The 24,859-nt window shown below is 36.4% G+C and overlaps 1 protein-coding gene across 2 annotated transcripts; it reads right to left on the bottom strand.

Moving 5' to 3' along the window:
* Positions 1-1,700: 1,700 nt before the first annotated feature.
* On the bottom strand, positions 1,701-21,235 carry LOC121419886. 2 transcript variants are annotated; one of them, XM_041614355.1, is made up of 3 exons: positions 20,790-21,235; positions 3,473-5,683; positions 1,701-2,972 (listed from the first exon to the last, which is right to left on the bottom strand). In XM_041614355.1, the coding sequence occupies exons 1-3, from the start codon at positions 20,860-20,862 to the stop codon at positions 2,410-2,412; spliced, it is 2,847 nt and encodes a 948-aa protein (XP_041470289.1). In that variant the 5' UTR covers positions 20,863-21,235; the 3' UTR covers positions 1,701-2,409. The 2 variants fall into 2 exon arrangements, with proteins under 2 accessions (XP_041470289.1, XP_041470290.1); XM_041614356.1 differs by lacking the exon at positions 20,790-21,235 and adding an exon at positions 8,115-8,196.
* Between the last annotated feature and the right edge of the window lie 3,624 nt (positions 21,236-24,859).

The following is a 24,859-nucleotide window of genomic DNA, read 5'->3' as shown; positions in this document are numbered from 1 at the left end:
GCAACTAATAACTAAATCTACAACAACTTACAATAACTACCACGACTACAACATACAAGGTATTCCAAAATAATTGACTGGCGCAAATTGCATTTAGCGACACGCACTCTCCTTCTTTCAAGACTGCTACATTGGTTGCTTCATATTATTGGCACAAATACATAGTTTCATACAATTCCATCTAAACATTTTCAGAAATAATATAACGTCATCAATTCTAGTTTGAGCTGCAAAATCTTGACAATTCTTGCTAACTTACGAAATGTTAATCTTAAGATAGTCTGGATATACTAATGCGATAACATTATGGCTTGCCATTTATCCTGAAATCACGAACAGCTCTAAGAACAAAAACTCCTTAAAACTGCCTCGTTTGCAACGGTGGTATCCCAACTTGAATTGAAAGTCAAACATTGATATCATAAATTGTACATCAATATTATTTCAGCGTGTATAAAATCGTCTACAAAATAAACAACTAATTTTGGCAAATTCATACCCGAAAGTCAACGGACATTAAAAGTACAAATCTTATAAAGAATTATATATTTCTCAAAATTTCATATACCTATAATCTTAAATATTCTACGAGACTTAGATGCATACTTTGTGTTAGGTATTACGTCATAAATTCTACATGCATAAGCTTTTAGTCAACGGATTAATAACAGACTCGTCTGGAACTGAATTGATACGCCAACGATGTAAATGAGAAGAGATTCACTCATATCTTTAAACTAATAATAAATAGGAAGACATGTGATTTTTTCAGTAGATCAGTAAATTCAATGTACATGCAATATTTCAGACAGTATTGACTTATTTCAGAGTAATATTTTAAAGTCTAAGTAACCAGGAGCAGATCCAGGATTTTCAAATAGGGGGGGGGGCACATTTTCCCCGAGGAAAATTTTGACAAGCAAACAACAAATAAAAAGGTTTCAACCAAAAATAAGGACATTTCGTCCACGTAAGAATTTGACAAGCAATAAAACAAGGTCTTCACTTTCAGGGGGGGGGGGGGCACGCTTCTTGTTTAACGGCATTTTACATTAAAAAAAATAAATTGTGCCTCTCAAAGAGGGGGGGGGGGCCACGGGCCAGCTTTGCCTCCCCCTCCCCCGGAATCACCAGTGCAAGTAAATGTTGAAGAAATAACAGGTCCCTGTTTCATAAAGTAAATTGATTGATCCAATCAATTCCCACGATGTAAAGACAGAAGTGACATAATATATATCCTTGTCTACAAGTATGTGTTTTTATACCTGTGTTAAAGAATAAACATACTGATCTGATAGACAATGAATACAAACAACTGTGTAATATCATGACGGCGAATATGTGAGAACTTGTGTATGATGATAATCCTGGCATTCCATAGTTGTAAATGATTAGGACCCTAGTCTTATCGTCGATCTTTTTGATTATCCGCAAATGATAAATTTTTAAAACCTCGCCCCAAAAAAGCAGATCTATAGCTTTTCCAAATCAACTGTTTGAAGTGAGCAACAAAAATGGCCTCTTTTGTCTATATAAGATACAGTTGAAGTAACCAAAACTAAAGCATTGATAATATTATTTCATTTATTTCGTAACGATATACTGGTAAATTGAAGATCTGAGATTCTATGGTATCCCTTCATTTCTCTTTTGGCATTTGAATATCCTACCCAGTATACGTTCTAGACAGCGTAATCATTCATATTTCAGTAAGTAGATATAGACACATTGGCAATATTTTAGGCTACTTCAGTAATGATAATTAAGGCACTTTTGTTAAGATCACGTTGCAGCAAGGAACGTTAGTAACTACTTCAATCTAAAACGATTTCTTTTATAACAAGAAGTACTAACTACACCTAGGGCCTGTTAGAGAAAGAGTTGTGTTAAATGCAAGTCAAAATATCAGGCACAAGTCACGAATATGGGAGCTTCATTGGCTGAAAATCAAGTTGCGCAAGACTTTGAGTTGCGTTTAATCGCAACTCTTTCTGCAACCCAAACGGGTCCCTGGCTATATATAATGTTCCACCGTTTTAAGTAATCCAAATCACCCTGTAAGTCGATTCAAGACAAGGCTTACTGCCAAAAACTTGATATTATAGTAGAACACCCTCCCCTCACCCGGTAAACTATTATCATTTTCATTACAATCTTGACTTTGTCCTTTCTAAACATTGTTTGAATTCTAACAGGTAAATGTTTGATATAAATTTTATATCATTGTCATTGATATTATTATTTCAGATGAATTGATATTAGAGGTGTATTAATTAATGTATTCATTACTAGTCGAGCCCGTCTGATAAGTGTTGTTTTCGGATAGGGGTGGGGGGGGGGGGCTGTATCCAACTACATTTTCGGTGTGTGTTTTGCAATAGAATCTTATAGTTTTAAGAAGACCTCCAGTTATAAAGTACTATGATTACCATGGGGAGATATTTCCCCGGCCCTCTCGGTTTTTATATCATTCCGGTATTCAAAGACCATCCTATCTTCGCCGCTACCGCTACTACCGCTGCTTACCGGTGATACATCTCCCGGAGACCTCATCTCGCTCATTCGACGCTGCTGTTCGGCATGATTCTGCAGAGGTAGCGTCGCTTCGTCATGCTCCCTGTACAGCATAAGCTCTGATGTCGGGCTCAGATCGGGACGGCTCCTCATGAAATCACTTTCACCATCCGCTGAGGCTCCAGCATTCTCCTGCTGCATTACAAGCTTCTGGAATTGTAGTTTGTCTTGGTATTTCCGGAGCTCAGTGCTGTCCGGGTGTTTCTCCTTGATGTGGTTGTAATGACAGTCCGCAGTCTCGGTGGTGATGCCACATTCCTCACATACGAATATCTTGGAACGTCGTTGCTTGTAGGTGTATCGATGCTGTTCACCGTGAACCTTGGAGAGGTGGGATTCTAATGAACATCTCTGCGTAAAGGCCTTGCCGCATTTGTCACACTTGTAAGGGCGTACACCTGCAAAATGGAAAGAAAATTGAAAAAAAATGCATAAGGAATATTTATGGGTACTTGGGACAAATCTAATCATTGTGTAATGAAGCCAAAGACAGGAAAGAATTTTTTGCTGTATCTTTTTGGTTGTTGGTCTCTAGTTCCAAGTTAATCAAACTAGTCTTGTTGCAAGACCTTGCTCTGAGTCGTTTCCCAGGGAAGTTGTATATGTTTTTACTTTCATTTTCTCTACTATAAATTATGTGATGGCAGCATACAATTTCCTTCATTTTTTACGTCTTTAAATCTGTCATTTTCTTTTTCACTTTAGCTGTAAAAAGTAATTTAAAACTGAGAAATGCGGAATATATATTTTCAGCACTTATTTGTCTTTTCAATTAACTTATAAGCCGATTCGTTAACAAAGTTAAAGGACCACTGCACATGCATGCTTACATACGTTTCATCGGTGCATGATTTTTTTTTTTTTTTTACATATTTTAATATGAGGGGCATTCACTCACCAGTGTGTGTCCTGACGTGTCTCTTCAGGTCAAATGTATCATTGAATCCTTTCCCACAGAATGCACAGTTGTACCGCTTGGTGGCGCTGTGACACTTCATATGTCGGTTTAGAAGTCTCTGGAGAGGAAAGACCTTGTTGCAAACCTCACAGAGGAATGTAGAATCTCCCATGGGTAGTCCGCTGGATACGTGGTTGTTCAGACGAGATCTTCCTGGTGCCCTCTTGAGAGGAGCGTACTCGACCGTTGTTGTAGGCGATTGGGATGTGGTACTAGTCACTGGGGTGGCAAGGGTCATCGGCGGTTGCTGATGGGGGAAGGTGGCGTTCTGAGAGGCTCCAGTGAATCCATTAAGAAGCCCTTGATGTCGAGTTGTCGGAATTGGTGGAACCCACATATTACTGGCAGTTGAGTGTGTAAACTGAGGAAATGCATTTTGGGCAAGAGTCTGCGGCGGAAGTGGTCCGGAGCGATACCTTGGCATGTCTTGCAGATGATGACGAGGTAATGGAATTCTCGGTTGATTCTGTTCCAGGCGTCCTGAGAGTTGATCGTGGGCATAGCCGTTTTGATAATGCAGAGGGATTGGGCGCAGGGTTGTTCCACCGATTGGCGGAGTCTGAGAAGTAGGGACAATGGGTCCATTTGTATCTAGTGTCCTGGAATATGAGAGACCCTGATTACTAGTGTTCAATTGTGCCGGCAGTACGTTATGCCCAACTGGAAGTCGAATTTGGGTGTGTGACAATGAGTCTTGTGACAGTACCCCAGGTATCTGCTGCATTTGTGCCATCTGAGGAATCTGACTGCTGTATGATGGTAACATTTCTTGATTAATATTGTACCGATTTGTTGGAAATATTTCAGACTGGACCTGGAGGTCTCCGGGTCTCTGAAGCTGTCCATTTGGAGCTGGCATTGTCATTGTGCTATGTAGCGGAAGCTGCTGTTGAAGACCCTGAAGACCTGACTGCTGAACAATGGACGGGTGATGGTTAGGTTGGCAAGGTGAAGTGTCTCCGCTCCGACTACTATTCCCACTATAGATTCCGCTATCTGAACCTTCAATGGCCATTGGAGAACCTCTGTAACTTACATCGCTGCTTGAACTTCCATTAGACTCTAATGAGGAAGGGGAGTCTCTTTGGCATTTGAGTACTCTATCTACAGCGAGTCTCTTCGACACTTGACAAGCATCGACAGAATCAGCAGTGATATGTCCTTTCTTTACCTCAAAACTCGAAAGACTGTCTGTTCCTTGTAAAGATTCTACCTTTGGTGGTTCTTCTGATAAAGCAGATGAATAATAATGATCGGGTTTGTACTGAAATGTGGACGAGGATGGATCAGCAGAGTTATGCTCATCATGTGACTTTGATGGACTTTTCTCAACAGTAGGGGGCGAAACTAGTGAACGCTTGTGGCGCTTCCGTGGTGGCAAGTTCTTCATTGGAATACTAGAAATTGATTCATCAGTAGCTTGACTGTTGGCTACCTCGCCATTATCTTCCAGTGTGGTAGGACTTTCACCCATAACTCGAAGGTGTTCAATGCTAGGAACCTCGGGCGAACTTCTGAAAGCAGTCTTCGAAATGCCATTTTGAGCATAATTCATTTCGCTGCTTTTGACATTTGTCGACCTATTGGAGTGACTGATGTCCACGCCATGGGTGATCATTGCGTCGTGATTGCTACCTGAGCCAGAGCTTCCTGCTAGTATAGTCGAGATCATGTAATCATTCCGAGGCATGCTGCTATTTGCAGACAATCCACCGTTGTCTTTCCTAGCCAAAGCATTTCCTCGTTCACTCAACGATTTCTCACATTCTTGAGCGACCGCTGGGGTGAGGGTACTCTTACCGTATGTTGCATGAGGGAGAGGGTTGTCTTGCTTTGATTTCCAATCGCAAAGATCTGCAAGGGTATGCAACCAGGCATTTGAGACATCGCTTATGAATCCATTGGAAAAGGTCGGAACACTTGACTGTCCTTTACCAAGTGTTTCATCTTTCATCGTGTTTAATGGTACACCATTCGTTTCCTCTGAGTAAACTCCATTTGTCGTTGAGTTGACTTGGGTATTGATTTGTTGGATGGGAAAAGCTGTTGGTGCTGCGGGACCTATTGCTATCGGTCGCATCGTCAGATCCGTTGAGGATGAGAAGGTGCCGTTTGACTGGAAGTGAAGCTCATTTGCCACATGGTTGCTACCTGCATTGATGAAAAGAAAAAGAAAATTGGCACTAAGTTCTTGGTCATTAACATTTCAAAATGTATTGCATTTGCAACATCGGAAATAGATAAACCACTTTCTTCTGAAAATTAAGAAGGATATTGTGTGAGAGCACGTTATATACCACCATGAAGAAGAGTAACAAGGAATATAGAAAACATTTTTTTTTACATAAACGATCGTAAGCATTGTTAATCCTACTAGAATATTTAGGCGCATGCCCAAATATTACACTAGTATTATGGGCAGGTTTAACCATATATGCTGATAAGTAAATGCCCATAAGGAATTCTAACATCTGGAAATTTGATCAAAGTGCGCACCAAATACTTCTTTTCTGATTAAAAAATCTATATCGTAAAATCAAAACATTGATGTGATCAACTCGGTCACTTCGCTCTCTCATCTTGATCATTGCCTTGCCTCCCTTAAAAATGATTCAAGGATACGACTATTCTTTATCCACTCTACGCTCTCCTCCTCTCTCTCACTATCTCTGTCTTTCTCTCTTCAAGGTTTTCATGAATATCTTTTCGCCATTTCGTCCTCTTTACCTCTCGTCTTCTTTTCGTATTTATATGTTCATATTTATCATATGGATTATTCCAGAGATTTCCCCTTTATATTATTTAGATGCCTGGCACAAATTCTTCCCAGCATAATTATATTTTTTGGATTTATCATTCTTGTCTCGGTTTCACTTTTATTGATTAGATTATTTCACTGCGATAGGGGATCCGGGTTTTTTGTCCAAAGCTTGTGTAGTGTGATGTATAAAGGTTTGATTTGTAGGTGTCCTCGAAACAGCAACACGCAGTTGATTCAAATAGGTACATATCCATGGAAACGCCACATAAACAATCCTGTTCAAAGCTCGACGGCCCAGCTCATACAATATCATAATACGTGTCGTTAACGATGGATTGATTCAAACTCGACATATTTCTATGGAAAATATTGACGAGGCCATGATGAATGGAGGATATTAGCCATAAAATTACTTCAGTTCAAATTTTATTTTGGGGAATATTGAACAAACGTAGATATCAAATAAATGGATGACCGTATCAAAGTCATTCACAGCCAACTGACTTTTTTTTAAAGATGGAAAATTCAAAGAGGGTTAAAGATCAATGTTATTTCAAATGTCTCGCATTAATCTCTCAAATGTCATACTTCACAATAGTCAAGTGCTGTTTTATTGAAAACGAAGTTTTGATAATTGCCTAGCCAGCGATCGAAATGTTCTGATAATAAATGTTAAAAGGCGATGTGAATAATAACTTTATGATTTAAAAAAAAATAAATTTGTTTTCCTAGATTTGCATGATTTATTGCTAGACTTGCTCAAGGGCGGTATCAAAGACAGGAGAGGGGTATAACAATCATCCAAACATTAAAGACAATAAAAATAGGAGTGAAAGCCCCCCCCCCAAAAAAAAGATATAGAAGGAAGAAAGGAGAAGTAAAAGGCTGTTGGAAATGAGTGATGATTGGCTGGGATTTGGGAAGATACAATTCGCCAGGGGGGGGGGGGGGTGTTGTCTCTGCACCCCCTTCCTCATGGGAGCACTGTAATTACAGATTCGCACATGATAATGTATAACATACCCACAGACTATATCAACTGATAAAACAGAATGGTTATTGTTTAAAGATCAGTCACTTATATTCTGTATTAGTAAACAATAGTTCAAGATTTTAATGGTTTGTGGAAATGGAGTTAAAAGGGAATTTTCGCAATCGCAACGGGGGGGGGGGGGGGGTTCAACAACGTAGTAAATCTATTGAAATGCCCGTCAAATCACAATGAACAGCTGAGAGGTGAATTTGGTGAACTAGAACAGCTGATCGATTTGTTTTGAATTCACCGTTTTCAATAAAGACTTCTTCTAGGGTTTAACATTATATAGAATTACGCTTAATTGTTGTAAATAGGTTTGCGTAGGCTAACAGTCACGCGTGATTATACAACTAGTTTTAACCTTTTATGTTACAGGGTTTTGGCAACGATCGTAAAATAAACCTCACTTGATGCCGTTTTACAGTGTTCCATGAATTTTTCAAAAGATTATAGTCATTGCCTTTCGAAATTGAACATTTGTGGGTTGAGAACTGTAGATTAATTAACAATTGACTTCTTTGCTCAGAATATTTTGGTTAGTGTTTCACTGTAGCTTATACAAGTTGACTGACGGGACCAGTAGTATAAAGAGTTGCGATCAAACAACACTATCAAACACAATCTGATTTTCGACCAGTCAAATGCACGCATTTGGGACTTTTGCTTGGTATTTTGACTTTATACCCAGTTCTTTCATCAACCGTCCCCAGTTTACATTGGACGAGTATCGATCCATTTAGGTTATCAAGAGGGTCCATGAAACTGGGTATGTTTCGACTACTTACCTAGTCGCCTTGAAAGAAATGGAGGATGAAATGGATGACAAAATGGAGGTAAGATGTAACACGTCATGATGACGTCACGGTGCGCACAAACAAAATGATGTAGAAGATATGTGTATTGCAATTATTTCATGTCTCAGAAGTCGTCAATATCTATAACTTAAGGTTTGACTATAAGCTGATATCGGATGCAAGTCAAGAGAAGAGTTTGAAGAAGTCGGAAGCTAATTTAGGTGGCCCTGCACTAATATCAACCTCCGAGGTCCATCTGAAAAATGTTCATTCACATCACCAACAACTCTGAAAAGTATTTTACATTCTTTTACAGCATGAAGCATCGCAGAAAATGATAGAGAGAAAATGGATCATAATCATCCGTATTTCTAAAAATGCAAGTTCAACAGTTAACATTCTTGATAGATTCTGGAGAACATCCACAGTCACTGGGAGTACTAAATTTTCTTCTGTGCGAAGGTTCTTTCTGTAAACTTCGCCTGGTGCCAGGAGCAAATATCGAAGGCAAGTACAACAATTACTCCTTTAAAGAGAACATCTCAAATCAATGATGAAAGAAGTTGGGCTTTCTCATTGCTGAGCATCCTCCCTGAACAGCGTTCGTCGGATGCAAGGAGCGGAGGAGGGGTGGAGGTTTGATATTTGCCTACCTCCCCTGGACGCATAAATGCCGTAAATGATCTGGCAACTATCAAACTCAAACACAATCAAAAGTCAAGTCCAGAACTTTGATGAAAGGCAAGGAGAGCAATAAAACCAATTTTCACTTCTCTTTACGATCGGTACAATCGAATATTGAATTGAGAGTGCGGTCGGAGAACCTACAACAATGGAACGTTCAATGCTTGAATGAATTTTTAAATCAAATAATTTGGGCACGCTTCATCATTGAGCGAATGACAAGTCGTTAAAATCCAATTCACATATGAATTGAATGTCTTTATGGAATTGAGTAAGATCATACACTGCCCCGTTTAAGCTAGGAGTACTCTTTGTTTGAAGTATGTTATACATTTCTTTATCTGCTCGGCAATTCATTGCTGCTGGAAGTATTAATGAATATATCAAATGCAAGGTGAATGTTAATCAATGCTCATCTTAGGAAGCGGAATATTGCAATATTAAATCATACATGTAATAACGAGATATTTTCTTATTATTGGGTTCTTCTTTATCACGAGAAGCCATTTCAGCTCATATATGCATAACATATTATCCCCCTTCCCCAATACACCTGACAAGAAGGCAGAAGGTCCCATATCTAAAGTCTCATCGGCTGCGGATCGAACCCGTGACCTATCGTTCATGAAGTGGGAACACTCAGCCACACATGCGAACCTTTGAGCTGTGGCATCTAGTTTGTAATTAAACCTTTTAAAAATGTAGCGCAAAATAGCATCAGCTGATTTAGATTAAAAAAAAACATATTGTGTACAAATATTCGAAGAAAAAACTCCAATGTATTGGAAAAAACACATTGCACGAATTAATACTCTGTTGATTTGTAAATTATTCAAAGTTCATTAAGATTTAAATTTCATATGTGAACTGGCGATGGGCATGATGGGGTACGTGTGACTCGCTGAGGTACGGAGGATATATACCACCCCACAAGAGTGATCTTTTGTACCTAGGGGTGCATTGACGTCCCCCTCGGAGCTTTGGTAGTGGAGTCAACCATGGAATAGGGGTGTAACTAACGGGTCTGTACCCCAAGGGGTAAGGCTATAGAGCTATATAAGTGGGGCGCTCTCCCGCAAAGTTGAGCTAGAATCAATAACGATAAGGGGACAATATTGCCTTTCCTCCTTTTTAATTTTGTTTATAAAAAAGTCACAAGTTTAAATTTTAGAGCACAGAGTATACATACAATTTTTTTGTAAAGGTCATATGAAAGTTAACAAAAACATTGTGATTGATTTGCACATTATATTCATGTGGAGGAATTATTCGAATTTCTATACAGAAAATAAAAGTAAAGCGACCCAAACAATGAACAGATGGATAAACAACTTAAATATTTATTTCTATACGAACAATACGGGTAGCAGTCATAGACAGTAATTAATCAAAATAAAATAACAAAGTATTTGTTAGGGTTATATGTAGTGCATACGCAAGTGAAGATCTTTTTCTTTGCTTGCCATTTTTTGCAGACATATATCTCTATATTTTCTCGGTACAAAGATGCCCCCCCCCGATAAAAATCTAAAATCCTAGATCCGCTTAGGCTCGAGTGTTTGAATCATTCTCTTTTAGTCATTAATGTGGCTTTCATGTAAAGAAAATGATGAGACAGAATTTAAGAAATCGTCATTTTCAGCTCAAGTGTACTTATCATAGGCTGGGATTCCACTCTTTATGTCCGGGGGTATATATATATATTATATATATATAATGAATCGATGAAATAATATGTTATGCAAATGAAATAAGTAATCATTATTAATGGATACATGTTTGTGAATAAAGATTAGGGGAATATTAATCACATGTTTTTATAAAATTTTCTGTTGTTTCCGTTTTTCTCTAATAAAAGATATTCACCATTCATGTACATATTATACATTATTTCTATTTTGAGGATTAGTGTCTAACATTTAATTAGCTAGGAAAATAATAAAATATCACCAAATAGATAAGTAAATACCAGGCATGGATTGTGCTTTAGAAATGTAACAAATTCCTGGTTTGAACTTTATAAATATATATATTCTTTTACTCTTGGGCGAAGGGGGTAAGTTATTGAGAATTATGGGTCATAACCCGATGAATGGACACACATGAACAATAGAGGTGAACCCCTGGTTCGTGAAATTATCTTGTAATATGCCCCCGGCACAGTCACTCGTGGTTTGATACAGTCATCGACTCCCTCACTCTCACATAGTGTGGACTGTTATATTGAAATAGGATTTGAATAGAAATAATTATTATGATTTACAAGTCTCATTGTACGATGATTGTCCCCCACGTTGTATTGTGCGTAAAATCAGGGACAGGGTATTTTTTGAGAAAGAAAGAAAAAACCGTGAAGTCACAGAGGAGGTCGTGAAATATACCCGCAGAGTGATTTTGAAATAGATTTGTTGTTAAAATTCTTGCGGAGGTAATATTTCAAAATACTAATCCCACCCTGTACATCGTACAATTCTAAATAGTACCAGGCATGCAGAGCTATTCCTAAGGGCGTTTTAATGAATTAATTTTTGATCAGGATAATTTCAGAAACCACACTGATTTATAATTGAAAGGTAAGTCAACCAAAAAAGTGCAGTTGGAAAAAACACCAACATGATGAATAAATTTGATTCAGCCAAATTCATTAATGTTGACGACAGGAAATTAAAACGGCAAATATTCTTTTCATAAATCTTGTCTCATTCGTTTGAAGAGTTACCAAGGAGAATTTACATTTCCGCTCTACATCAAAGAATAAATTTATGCTATTAAATTCTTGAAAAGTGGAAAACCCCGCCCTTCCGATTATAACTCTTTTTTCATCACTTTGCAAGCCCCCTGGCATCGGCAAAGTTTTCGAAGCATTTCAAGGGTGTATGATGATGGAGCATGCATGGGGAGGTGGAACTGAAGTTTGGAAAATCAGCTATTAAAAGCAGAAGAAGGGGTACAAATTTCGTTTCGCTTGCAAGTGTCGGAAGGCGCACGGGAACACTCCTCTGCCTCAGTGGAAGGGTGCGCCCAATCACCCCCCTGCCTACGACCTTGCAACTTGTAATGAAGACTGCAATAATACATGTATCTTCGGACTTTTTTGAGTTAGTAATGGATGCAACGATTGTTACTTATTAAGACGTTTGTAAATACAATAGCATGCGTCACAAAATGTGGAAAAATGTGATTCATAAATGAAATTGATTCATGCGCGACTAAAATTTCACGCGTAAGGACGTGAAAACATTGATCCTGACAACCATAATTATTTTCCGTTTACTACGAATTTATTATTATTGGTCTAAATCCCTTTCTAAAGCATGCTACAGTGGAGAGTCATCTTCCACCATTTGAACATTTTACCGTCCTTTGATTTTTTTTGGTAAAGCTTAAACGAATATAAAAAATAGAAAAACAAAATGGCATTCAAAATAAACAATTATCAAAGTTTGAAAAGAAATGTAAAACTCTACATCCCTCATTCATGTAATATTTCGGGCAGCTTGATGGAAAAACGATATCAAATGTGTCGTCATAACCATTCAATCCTGAAAGGTTTTCTTTTGGTTTTTTTTCTTTTTTTCATTTTGCTTTGTTTTGTATTTTATTTCATTTTGTATATATTATGTATAATGATTATGTTTGTTATATGTTTATGAAGTTATGAATAATAAAAAATCATTGAAAGAGAAAAAAAATCTTCCATCAATACACCCTTTTATCAAAGCAGATGACCTCAATTCTTTTTTATTGGTCACAATGAATAGAGCGGGGTTATGGACCTAGTAAATAGTCTTTTTTATGAAGTGTTTTTGTTGCTGATAAAAAGATTCGGACAAGGATGAACCTTCCAAAAAGAACTTGGCAAATAATAAAGAATAATTATAAAAAGAAAGAGAGAATGCCAGTTGTGATAGATTTGTTAATGAGAGGGCATGACGAAAAATATATCCTGATTCTTGTGTTTAAAGGATCTGCCAATATACCTGTCCGTACGCTATATGTACTTGTAAATTAAGAGCGTGCGTCAAAAATTAAAATGTCTGCCAGTTTTGGTTATATTATTTCACTTCGTCTGAGCAAATTTGGCCAGCATGGATCGTTCATGGGCCTCATGGTAACACGCTGTTGGCAATTTTTATTTTACAACTTTTCTTGAGACTATATACACCTTGATATAAATTCTAGGTCTATTAGTCAGGTGATCATCCTTTAACATCTAGCATTCTGATACCATACAACGCATGCATTGCATAGAGCATGCGCAGTAGAGCCTAGAAAACAGGTTGAATATGCAAAGCAATAGAAAGGGGAATGACTCCCGTTTCTACCATTGTTATATACCATTTCATAATGGGTCAAGATCATTACGAAAGAGGGGATCGCAACTGGGTCATGGAAACAAACAAACAGTAATAAAGAAAAATGAAAATATAATCGTCATGGAAAAGTAGGTGTGATATTTTTATGATTGGAAAAGAGAGGGAAAGACAGAGGGAGGGGAAGAGAGAGAAAAGGGGAGAGAAAAAGGGGAGAGAGGGGGAGAGCTAGAGGGGGCGGGGGGTGAGGATGAGCGGAGAGGGGCGTGACTGTGATTCGGTCCTCCTGATTGTCGGATGCAGTAACAATTATATTTTTTATAATTATCTTAGCAGTCAAACTCCAATTATTTGTTCAAATTAGTGCATATATTTTGTTCGCTCTTTCATAGCTCAGCTTTTTTATTAATCCTAAATACTTCAAGCAGAAATTCCAATTTTGAGTCATGACATCACTAACATCGTATCTTCGTTGATACGATTTTATACTTCAGAGATTAACTTACTAAACGAGATGAACAAATGAATCATACCTTTCGAATGATACACAATCAAAATTAATTATATAAACACTGATTGCAATCAGAAATCGATTTTCAATATCGACCAACGTAAATATGAACGCGTGGGGCCATATTGATTCTGATGGATTTTTCCATGATATCTCAGCATTATGCCTGTTTTTTTTGTTTTTTTATTATAACCCCGCCAAACGAAATTTGAAAGGGATATATTGGAATCAGCGAATATACGGTCGATCAGGCCGTTGCAAATCTTGCCCAGCTAATACTTCCTCAATTAGTAAAACTTACTTTTTTTAACTTATGTGGGCCCGCCCTTTAACATTCTTTTTTTTATGTTTGTGAGAATCAATTTTTTTATTCATTTTTTTCATATAGGGATTGGTTAGGATTTTAATGTCGAGGATCTCACGTACCCGTCAGGTTTCTTATTTCATTTCCATTTTTGATTCATGTACATGTACACAATGGGTATACTGTAGGTAACACAACCCGATCTCCCGCGTCGCTGAACGAGATATAAACTTTCCAGTGTTTTTTTTTTTTTGTATAATTATTTCGTCTTTGATGCTTTCTGCAGTGGTTTGCCGAATGACGTGAAGTTTCTATGTTAATACTTTGTTTTGAAAAGCAGTGTTTTTAAATGACATAATGGTAATATTGAATTAGAAGTGGATAAGTGAAATGACAAATTCATTCTTTGTATCATGCGTCATTCGCGGGGGAACATTCAACCTTCTAAATAAAAACTTAACCCTGTCAAACACGCATACTGTAACATTTACTGCGCCCTCATGCGATGGTGATTTGCACAAAGCGCATAAATATAAATAATATATAAGTATTCGTCAACCATGGTCTGATATCTGCTTATTAATGTCACGAGGTATTTTAGGCTAACTATAGGCGAAGGAAAGAGAAAAGGTTTTATCAACCAAAAAAAAGGGCACCAGTCAGAAAATATATTGATTAAGCCCCATTCTGAACATGGGTATTATGTGATCCCACGACCTCGACGACTGTTCTATAATTATAATCAATAAATGTGTTTCATGTAATGTTCATGCGAAATTATGGGATATCATACGTCAGGATAAATGAATACTTGGCAAATTAAGATTATTAAATGAACAAAATATGAATTATGATGCTAGTCTTCGAACTAAATGAGAGGCAGTTGGAGGGGGGGGGGGTGGAAGTATGTCATGACACGTAATAATGACGTGTCTTCTTCATTGTGCGAATCAATGATCATTGAATGGATATAATGAACTTCTACGTTAGTCCCCCTCCCCAACCAACTCAATGAACCGATACATGTACATTCTTTTACAAAGGTTGACCCATATACCATGGCTTTAACCATCATCTTAATTCCTTTTCTATTTAAGATTATTTACTGATTGTTCACTTCCAAAAAATCACTAAACCCTCTATATCATTAACTTTAGAGAAAATGCTCGTCATTTGACTGGTATTTGTGAAAAGAATAATAGAAGGGGTTCCTTTTCCAAATATTAAATGATTGCACTTTATGCGGAGAAATGAAATTTAATGAAACTAAATTAACGCTTACAAAAGAACTCACCACATTTCTGCAGTGTCAAATTTGGTACTGAATTGTGTCTGCTCGGAGAACAACTCTTTTACGAGTCAAATTGACTCCCTTTCTGGGTTCCTTTGACTTGGATTGAGTGAATTTCGCCATATGACACTCCGACCCAAATTAATTCGAAATGCGAGTCACTTTAACTAGGAATGGAACTTTCTGGAGCAGCTGGCACCATTCGGCCGAGCCAGAACATGATAATGGAGAAATAAGGAATATTTACGGTATTATTATGTATGTATAATAACTAAAAGTCTTAGAAGACAGTATTCGCCAGTATTTGACCCACCTTTATGTCATATCATAATAACTGATTAAAGGCACCGATATACTACATAGTCAATGTCATTTAATGATTGAAGTTTTTGCGATGGTACTGGTAGTGCCCAAATATCAACACCTTTTCCTAGTATTGTTGCAATGCAGGGGATGGAGACCCTAAATTTTATTTTAGGCGAGGGAACGAAGCGACTTGGGTTACTTGCTTATCATCCAATAAATAGCTTACCTGAAATGACATCGAGACAAAGTGGGGGGAAGGGAGGGGGCAACCTGCCCCAGACCCATGGCATCATAAATCAAAACAAATAGGGAAAAACATGAATTAAGAGAGATATTTCGAAATAGTACACTGTAAAAACTGTGGTGTTAAAACTGACACCAATTGTTGCTAATAGAGGACCACACCCTGAGGTGTTAAAATAACACCCTAGAGATTGAACATAACACCAGAGGGTGTAAATGTAACAAACATAGGTGTTGTAATAACACCTATAGGTGTAAAACTAACACCACCAATTTAACACCGGTGTAAAATAACTGGTATGGTTCTCTATGTACACCGGTTAACACCACAGTTTTTGCTATGTAGGTCAAAATATCTTCAATAAACCTGTTCAATTGAAAATCTAAAGTATTAAAAAAACACGTTTCTCTTTTTCTTTCATTTCTTTTCTTTTTATACCTCTTCTTTTTAACCCCACCTCTCTCTCTCTCTCTCTCCTGGGGGTGTAACTCTAAGGGGGCAGCATATCCCCAGCCCACCCCTGTCTTAATTCGTATGACGATTGGGACGCAAACAGGGACATTGTGTGACACAAATCAATGAGCATATAACAGAGATACAGAGATTTTAATCCTTGAACTATAGACATGATCAAGGTTCCTAGAACCCAGAAAGGGTATATTGTATTCGAACTCGAGGTGTTAATTATCAAGGATTTTGTCAATTAACAAAGGGACACAGGCTCTTAGTTATGTGCATTGAAATGTTTCGAACCTTAGCGGCATCGATACAATAAATACAGTATGATTTGTGTGCACTTGTATGTGGTTAACATAATGTTGTTCAACTATAATTATGAACGACCAATAATATATATAATATGCGTTCACTTTCCCAATTTGACAATTATTACTTTCAACTGTGCGGATTACGTACAGGGCCGACTTCTTTATTCAGAAATATACATAATTATATACCCCCATAATTACCTTCAAAATAAATGGACTTCTCTTATGACGATGCTTATTTGATTTAATCAAAACGTGTACGCTGGTACCCTTGAATTTATATACAATTATCTCATAATGTCTTATCATTTGACACTATGTAATTTAAATTTTATTACAATCTCATGTTCATACGTAACCTACACAATAGAAATGCAGTTAAAAAAAAACTTACAAAGTTGTTTACTATATGAATTTTAAAGTAGTCACCATGAGTGAAACAGTTTATAAGCAAGTGTTTAAATTATTTAAAAAAACAAAGTTTAATCTTTAATCTTATCTTCAATAAATAAATTTCTGTCTATACTACCGTATATGCATATGGAGGACACGATGGATGCACTGGCGTTCAGGCAAAAGTAGAAAAAGAGAGGAAAATGAAAAGGAAGGGAATCAGTAAAGATACCCTGTTTTCTGTTCTTAATGTTATGACAAAATCTATCACAAATATGATTTTTTAAATAAAAGTTGTTTTTTGCTCGCTTGGTGTATTTTAGAAATGTTGTCCAATGCGCCGCGTCTTTCTCCCTATTTTTTTTTTTTTTGGGGGGGGGGGTATGCCACTGTCAGCGTATTGGAATCAATGAAGGAATGCTTTACTATTAATAAACTTTCTTTTGTACATATGACAACCATTCTATAGCATGAAATTAGCAATCATGCGGCTCTTATGACTTTTGTAGGAAGGCATTGTGCCACAATCTTTGACCACCTTAGACCAAGAATTCAACAAATGAACGGTAATCGCACTTGACCGTTTCAGCATCATCCCGTGTGGATCGTACGTATTAACTGTTCCATGTAACTGGGCCTTTTGTAAGAACATTTCGGATTACAAGTCTATCAAAACAATAAAATACAAACATCCCGCAGCACAACACCCAGTCCATCAGTTCAGCACATGATCTATTCACAATTGATTTAAGACGACGAGGGAGGGTTTTAAACATGAATACCAGACCAACTGGAACGCCGTATTAACAATGGCAGTAGTCGAACAAACCCCGTATTAGCGAATAGTCGGATTATGAGAGGTGCACTTGCACGAAATTGGCAAAACAAAGGATTTTCATTAAATGCAAAAGTGTTCTGCGAATAAAAGATTAGGTATGGATTAATCGACTATCGATTTTTCTTTTCTGGAAGTCAAGCATGTCAACCGGGACCGTTGTAAGTGGCTTCCAAGTAACAGTGGATGGATTTAACGGTGAAAGGGAGGTTTCAGATTAAATTTCAAAAGATGGGGGGCTCCGGTTAAGATTGGTTTTCAGGAAAAAGAAAGAGGAAAAAATAAAGGAATTTAACTTCTACTTTGTATCTTCGATCATGCTGATCTTAAGATTAGGTGAATATACTAGCCATTGGACAAGATACGGAGAAAAATATAAAGACGCCATTATTCAACATTGTGAAAACAAAACAACAGAAAGAAAAGAAGGGCCTGAAATATGATATTATTTCAGACTATTATGAAAATCATAATCACAGAAATACATTTCCTCTTAAGTTTAAAAAAAGTTCACAATTTTGGCTCGCTCGTGACATATTTTCGGGGCTACCTCACGCTATAATAGGCCCCACAATGTTTTTGGTTCATTACATTTGTTTTATTCTGATCATCGAATTAATATTTGTCCCTAATAGTGACGATGAATCGAGTTTATATAGTATCTTCAAGAGATGAAACTGACATGTCATCAGTTCTAATCCTACGGAGATTCAAAGTATTGACACGACACCAAAAACACCTGGCCTTTAATCATTCGTATTAATTAGTTAAGAGTCTCATTAAATGACAAATCCACCCCAACAAAAACTTGATTTGAATAAAAAGAGAAGAATTCAACAAGCATAACACTGAAAATTTCATCAAAATCGGATGTAAAATAAGAAAGTTATGGCATTTTAAAATTTCGCTTATTTTCAACAAAATAGTTATATGAACGAGCCAGTTACATCCAAATGAGAGAGTTGATGACATCACTCACTCACTCACTATTTCTTTTGTATTTTATTATATGAAATATGAAATATTTTGATTTTCTCATCATTGTCATATGAAATGAAGTTTCATTCCTCCCTGAACACGTGGAGTTCCATTATTTTAACATTTTGTGCTTCAGGCAAGGAGGTCCTAATCGTCAAATTCGTAAAAATTGAAATATTGTATAATTCAAACAATAAAAAACAAAAGAAATAGTGAGTGAGTAACATCATCGACTCTCTCATTTGGATGTAACTGGCTCGTTCATGTAACTATTTTGTTGAAAATAAGCGAAACTTTGAAATGTCATAACTTTCTTATTTTACATCAGATTTTAATGAAATTTTCAGCATTATGCTTGTCTGATTTTTCTCTATTGATTCAAATCAACATTTTTATGAGGTGGACTTGACCTTTAAATCAGACAAACCCGACATATTAAGGCAGAACCGCTTCATTTTCAAACGTGTTTGGTAGTAGTCACTGATCTCCATGTAGTAGTGCACATTGCAGAGGCATTGTTTTCCCCTCAAATGAGGAAAAAGGGAAGAAGCTATCATATTCAACGTCTAATTGGTTAATTAATTTTTTTTTCAAATTAATTCAGCCAAGACATGAGACTGTCTCCTCCTGACTTCATAATGTTTATATTTTGTTTTGGTACCAAACATGTCTGTTGGAGGACAAGTCCACCAAAAAGTTTATTTGAATAAAAAGAAAAAAAATTGCAACAAGCATAACACTGAAAATTTCATCAAAATCCGATGAAAAATAAGAAAGTTATGATATTTTAAAAGTTTCGCTTAATTTCACGCAATATGCACATTGGTCGGTATGTGAATGAGGAAACTATGACATCATCCATTCTTTTGTATTTTATTGTATGAAATATGAAATATTCTAATTTCCACCTCATTGTCAAGTGAACTGATAATGAATTCCCCCACGAAACATGTGGAGAATTAGCATTATTTCAATACTATATGATTCAGTCAAGTTCGTCCTTATCCTCAAATCTGTAAAAGAAATGAATTATATTATAATTTAAACAATAAAAAGAAAAGAAATAGTGAGTGGGGGACATCATCAAATGTCTCATTTGCATGTCACTGAGTTGTGCATATCATTGTTTTGTGAAAATAAGCGAAACTTTAAAATATCATAAACTTTCTTATTTTACATTATGATGAAGTTTTCAGTGTTATCATGGTTATGCTAGTTTGATTTTCTCTACTTATTCAAATCAAGAATTTTCTGGGTGGGGGGGGGGGGAGGGGCTTGACCTTTAACAACCTGTCGCACTACTATTTGAAAATTAATCCCTTATATAGCGATCAGGGTTTTACTTGAAATAAAACGACGACCAGGAAAAGGAAAGTGAATTCATCTTCAAAACTTAAATGAATGGATGGTAAAGCCATATTTATATTATCGCGTGATACACATACAGTTTGGAACGTATACCTCATACAACATGTACAACGCCCGGGGGGGGGGGGGGGCACTCGACCAAAAAAGAATAAAATACAACGTAAGTCCGACCTGGTTCCATTCCCTGCACGACTCTGAAGTAGTAAAGGCGTTTTTATCTATATAGATTGTTCTTTTATCTCGTATGAAATAAATGAAAAAAGAAATGGGTTTAATATGCATTGGCCTCAACTTTTAAGAGAAAGAATAAAATACAACGTAAATAGATGCATTTCCATAATCAATTATCTGAATTCCTGTTCGTCGAGAAAGCACAAGGATCAATGAGTAACAGAAATTAACCACTCCGCTAAGAGACGCATGAAGAATGCATGACTTCCTCAAAACTTATTTTCTTACTCAACTTTAAATCAATCGGGGAGGGTGGCATTTGTCTTCTTTTTTTTTTTTACAAAAGTGGCATAGGAAATAAAAAGTAAATGTATCAATAGAATGCACAATAAGCAATGTTGACCCTAACATTAATACCACAGAAACAATCAAGAACAAAATAAAAACAACAATAAAAAAGAAAGGGAAAATACTGAGAAAAAATAGAATAATTATACTTACCAATCGTCTCTTTAACGTTTTTGTAGAAACCCGGGCCACCAAAGCCCTCAACAAGTACATTGTTTTCTTTCATGTTAGTTCTTTCTTTCTGTATTACCAGACCGGGTGGTGACTCTCAAATACCGCTTTTAAACCATATCCAACATAGGTTTGGGATTCAACACAAAGTCATGTCTCCTCAAAATTGACTGATCGTTTAATAGCTGGAAGAACGAAACTGTATGGTTCATGGGAAATTATGTCTCCCCTCCTTCTCATGTGGCAAGAATAAAGCCAGCATTTCAAAGTTTGGAAAGTCTTGGAAAACTATTCATTCCTATGTAAGAGAAAGCCACAGACCCCCACGCAATCTATCCACCGGGAAGTATATTATGTAACAGTAAACCGTACGGGTTTGTAACCATTTAACCATGAAGTCCAAGTCCAGCGGGCCAATGCGATGATTGTAATGCCCCCTGTCTAGCGGAGGCGTAACAAGGGTTCTGCTTTAAGAAGGGGGTTAATGATTGTTATGGGATCCAACAATGAGCAATTAATGCGAAACCTGTGACACACAGGCCTACATCCTGGACGCACTGATAGCTTAGCAGGGTGTGTGTGTGTGTGTGTGCATTATTATGAAAACGGGGAGGTGTCATCCCCCTCACCCCCCCCCCCCTTAGTACCCCGTAAAAAAAGGGATGAGGTGTAAAACATCTTTCAGACAATAGGTCATTGGCCGGAGATTACGGAGTAGACGGCTATTAACAGCTATCCATAGGGGATAATCGGAACACAACTTATGAATATTCATTAGTAAACAACTAAACGGGTAGTCGTAAAATCTAGTCTTTGCTTCCGTCATGAAATGTACCAGCCGAATAAAATGTTAGGCCTATATCTATATTAACTAGGAAGTATTTGATGAGGATAGTAAGAATAATAATAAGGATAGTAAGAAAGGAAATGGAAAGAGGTATAGAGAGTGTTTGTGTGTATGCAAGAGAAATTCATTTATTTACTTAATTATCTATTTATTTATTTATTTGTCAGTTTATTTAGTTTTATTTCAATATTATTTTTCTTCATTTTTTCTTATTGATAACACGATCAAAATACCCTTTCCCACAGGCTTTCATTGAATTTCTACCTCTTTTTCATTAAGGGCCGCGGATTGACTGAAATTAGTATTATCAGCCCACCCCGGTTCCACATCACATACCATTTATAATAGTAATAATAATGATGATAATAATAATGATAATACACAGCATTTATTTATGTACCATCTATCTAGTAAACTATTCCGAGGCGCAGAGGGATGGGAAAAATTAACAATTTTAACCAAAGCAAGAAGAAAACAGGAAGGACTTTAAAATACTTTTTAAATGCTTCAAGCGATTGAATTGTTCAGATCCTCAGTGGAAGATCATTCCAGAGAGATGGAGCTGAAGAGGCAAAGGCTTTTTCTCCTAGGGTTGAATTTGTTCTATAATACATGATTAGGTGATTCTCCAGATATAATACAATCCTCCTATATAGAATAATATATAAAAACAAAACATTATCATGACAATATTGCATTATGACTTGTGTTGTAAAACAAAATCGAAACAAACTTTTTTTTTCTACAAGTTTAAGTTGAGGTTCGCGTGACTATACTACATGCCTTAAGCTTTGTTATGTTGTACACAACTTGTACACAAGTGTGTTTATTCAGGTGAATAAAGCACGATTACTGTCTACCGTCAAGTTCCAAGAATCGTTTGATAATGACCCCTTACAAACCGAGGAGTGTTGGTGTGTGCTCATTCATGTATGTAGTCTGAAAACTACAATTCGAGTGTACAAAAAGAGATGTATCTAAAGAAGAGCCAGAGAGAAAAGAGTTTGAAAGGTTCGTTAAAATAATAAAAAAGGACATGGGGTTAAGAATATAAAAATGGAAATGAAAAGGAAAAAGATATACAAAGTAAAAAATGAAAGGGGTTTGAGAAAATGAAAATTGGAAGGGAGATATAGACTTAGAGGGGGATCGAGGAAGATAAGGGGGAGGGGGCTGAAGTGGGATTTTCATCATTTGGGTTTACAAATTCATTTGCTCTACAAATTTCTAGCGTTGTTACATGTTCGTTTACCTGTTTACTTGTGTATAATCACCATCCATAACATGTCTGACAGTAAAGACTAACGACTCCACAACCATGGACTCTCCTTTCTAAAGAAGATGTGTAGTTAGTCATAATAAAGCTGACCGTTTCTCGAAACTGGAAAGTGTGCCCTATTAAATTGAAATGAAAGTTTTTTGAAAGATAATAAACGAGAGTTAAAGGGAGGGGGGGGGGGGGCTTGTAACCCTCAAAATATTGTCATGATTGTTATCATTGACCCAGTAGCCAGGGTCCATGTTGTAATCGTAGCCATACACCGGTCCAATAACAAAATATTGAAGTGCTCCTGTGTGAAATATTAAATAACTTAAGTGCGAACAGCTCGGTTCAAAAGGCAATTCAGGCAAATAGAAATGATTCGGAGAATAAAGCATCGAGAGCTAAACGATAAACAAATTAAAATATAGTAACATATTAAATTTGAATCATGACAACGTTGATAAAGTAATACATTTAAGATATTTATCTATAATATAATACTCATCTATCCCTTCTATTTGAGACTTTCTAAACTACCAAAATCGCATTCACTTTCGAAATCAGAATTATTCAAGTTTTATTGTATTGCGTTCCAAAGTTATCTCGCATTGCAATCAGGTTTGTTACGAAAGTGGAAGATAATTACATGTATGTTCAAATAAACCACTTCTATTTTGTCCAATCTCATGATTTTTATAAATTTTGTTTTTACCAAATCTTTTTGAAAAAAAGGAGTGAAGTTGATTTTCTTTTGTTTTATTACATGTTTTTATTGTCTTCCCCTAAATCAAATATAAAATAACAATATAAATCTCATAAGCATATTATACAATCACTAAAACAAGTATCACATAATTATACAATTGTACAAAGGTCACTGAGAATGAAAACAAAAATGAAATAATGATGATAATGAAGAACATTGCAACTTGTCTCGAATACAGGTTGAAATTCATTAAAAAATCTAAATGATAGGAGAGAAAAACAAAGATAAAACTATAACAGGTCATGCAGGTTACTATATTATATCGATGATTTTCAATAAACAATGATTCGATGCGATGACAAGTTGATAGAATATCGATATCCATTTATTAGATAGAAAAAAGATGACGTAAAAATCATGATCATGCCAGCAATCACGTGATAGTTCTGTGCCTATTCATACTGTTCTCCGTATAGACTTCTAAATGCGTAAGTGGACGAGGGTATTTAACTCGGAAAAGTTACGTAACACTCGGGAAGAACGACAAAGATTATATCATTCATGACTTTAAACTAAAAAAATCGAATGCAATATCGATAGCCCATTCTGTGTATGCACCGTCACACCGGCTCCAGAAGGATTAACGTTTAAAAAGATTTTTTTCTTATGACATACCATCACGATATATCGGTCCATTTGAGTCTGTTCATAGCTGGTGTGACCTAACACTAGGCTATATACTCAACTGCTGAATTATACACACATACTAGTATATCCCTAACCATATCTTTTCAGTAAAAGCCCTGGTTTTACTTTTTGAGACAGACCTACTCGACTTTAAATTCTTGTAGGTACCTTAACAATAAAAAATAGAAAAGAAAAGAAGAGAAAAGATAAAAAGAAAGAAAGAAATATTTGAATTCTACTTTATATATATTCAAAGAAAACAAGCGTGAATAATTTTATAATGTTTATGATGGCGAAAACAGTCAAATTGACTGGTTGCCAAATAAAAAGAAGAACCCTCGTATATTTTTATGATTTTTTTTTGCTTGTATACTATCACATGTTTTAATGTGTGTGTTAACGGTGTAAGGGTATATATTTTTTCAAATAAATATCATTGAACTAGTTGAAATTACTTGTTGCATGTATTATCAGATGGATTAACCTCAGAAAGCCGAATTATATTTTCATTTGATCTGAGCTCTAACGGTTACCCGAGGCCCGCTATA

The sequence above is a fragment of the Lytechinus variegatus genome, chromosome 8 (genome assembly GCF_018143015.1).
Source record: "Lytechinus variegatus isolate NC3 chromosome 8, Lvar_3.0, whole genome shotgun sequence".
Classification (NCBI taxonomy): domain Eukaryota; kingdom Metazoa; phylum Echinodermata; class Echinoidea; order Temnopleuroida; family Toxopneustidae; genus Lytechinus; species Lytechinus variegatus.
This window is presented reverse-complemented; position numbering and strand designations above follow the sequence as displayed.

Coding starts and splice junctions, on each gene's coding strand:
- LOC121419886 (XM_041614355.1), bottom strand. CDS start 20,862: ATGAAAGAAAACAATGTACTTGTTGAGGGCTTTGGTGGCCCGGGTTTC. Junction 5,684..20,789: donor AAACGTTAAAGAGACGATTG/GTAAGTATAATT, acceptor TCATCAATGCAG/GTAGCAACCATGTGGCAAAT. Junction 2,973..3,472: donor ACACGTCAGGACACACACTG/GTGAGTGAATGC, acceptor TCCATTTTGCAG/GTGTACGCCCTTACAAGTGT.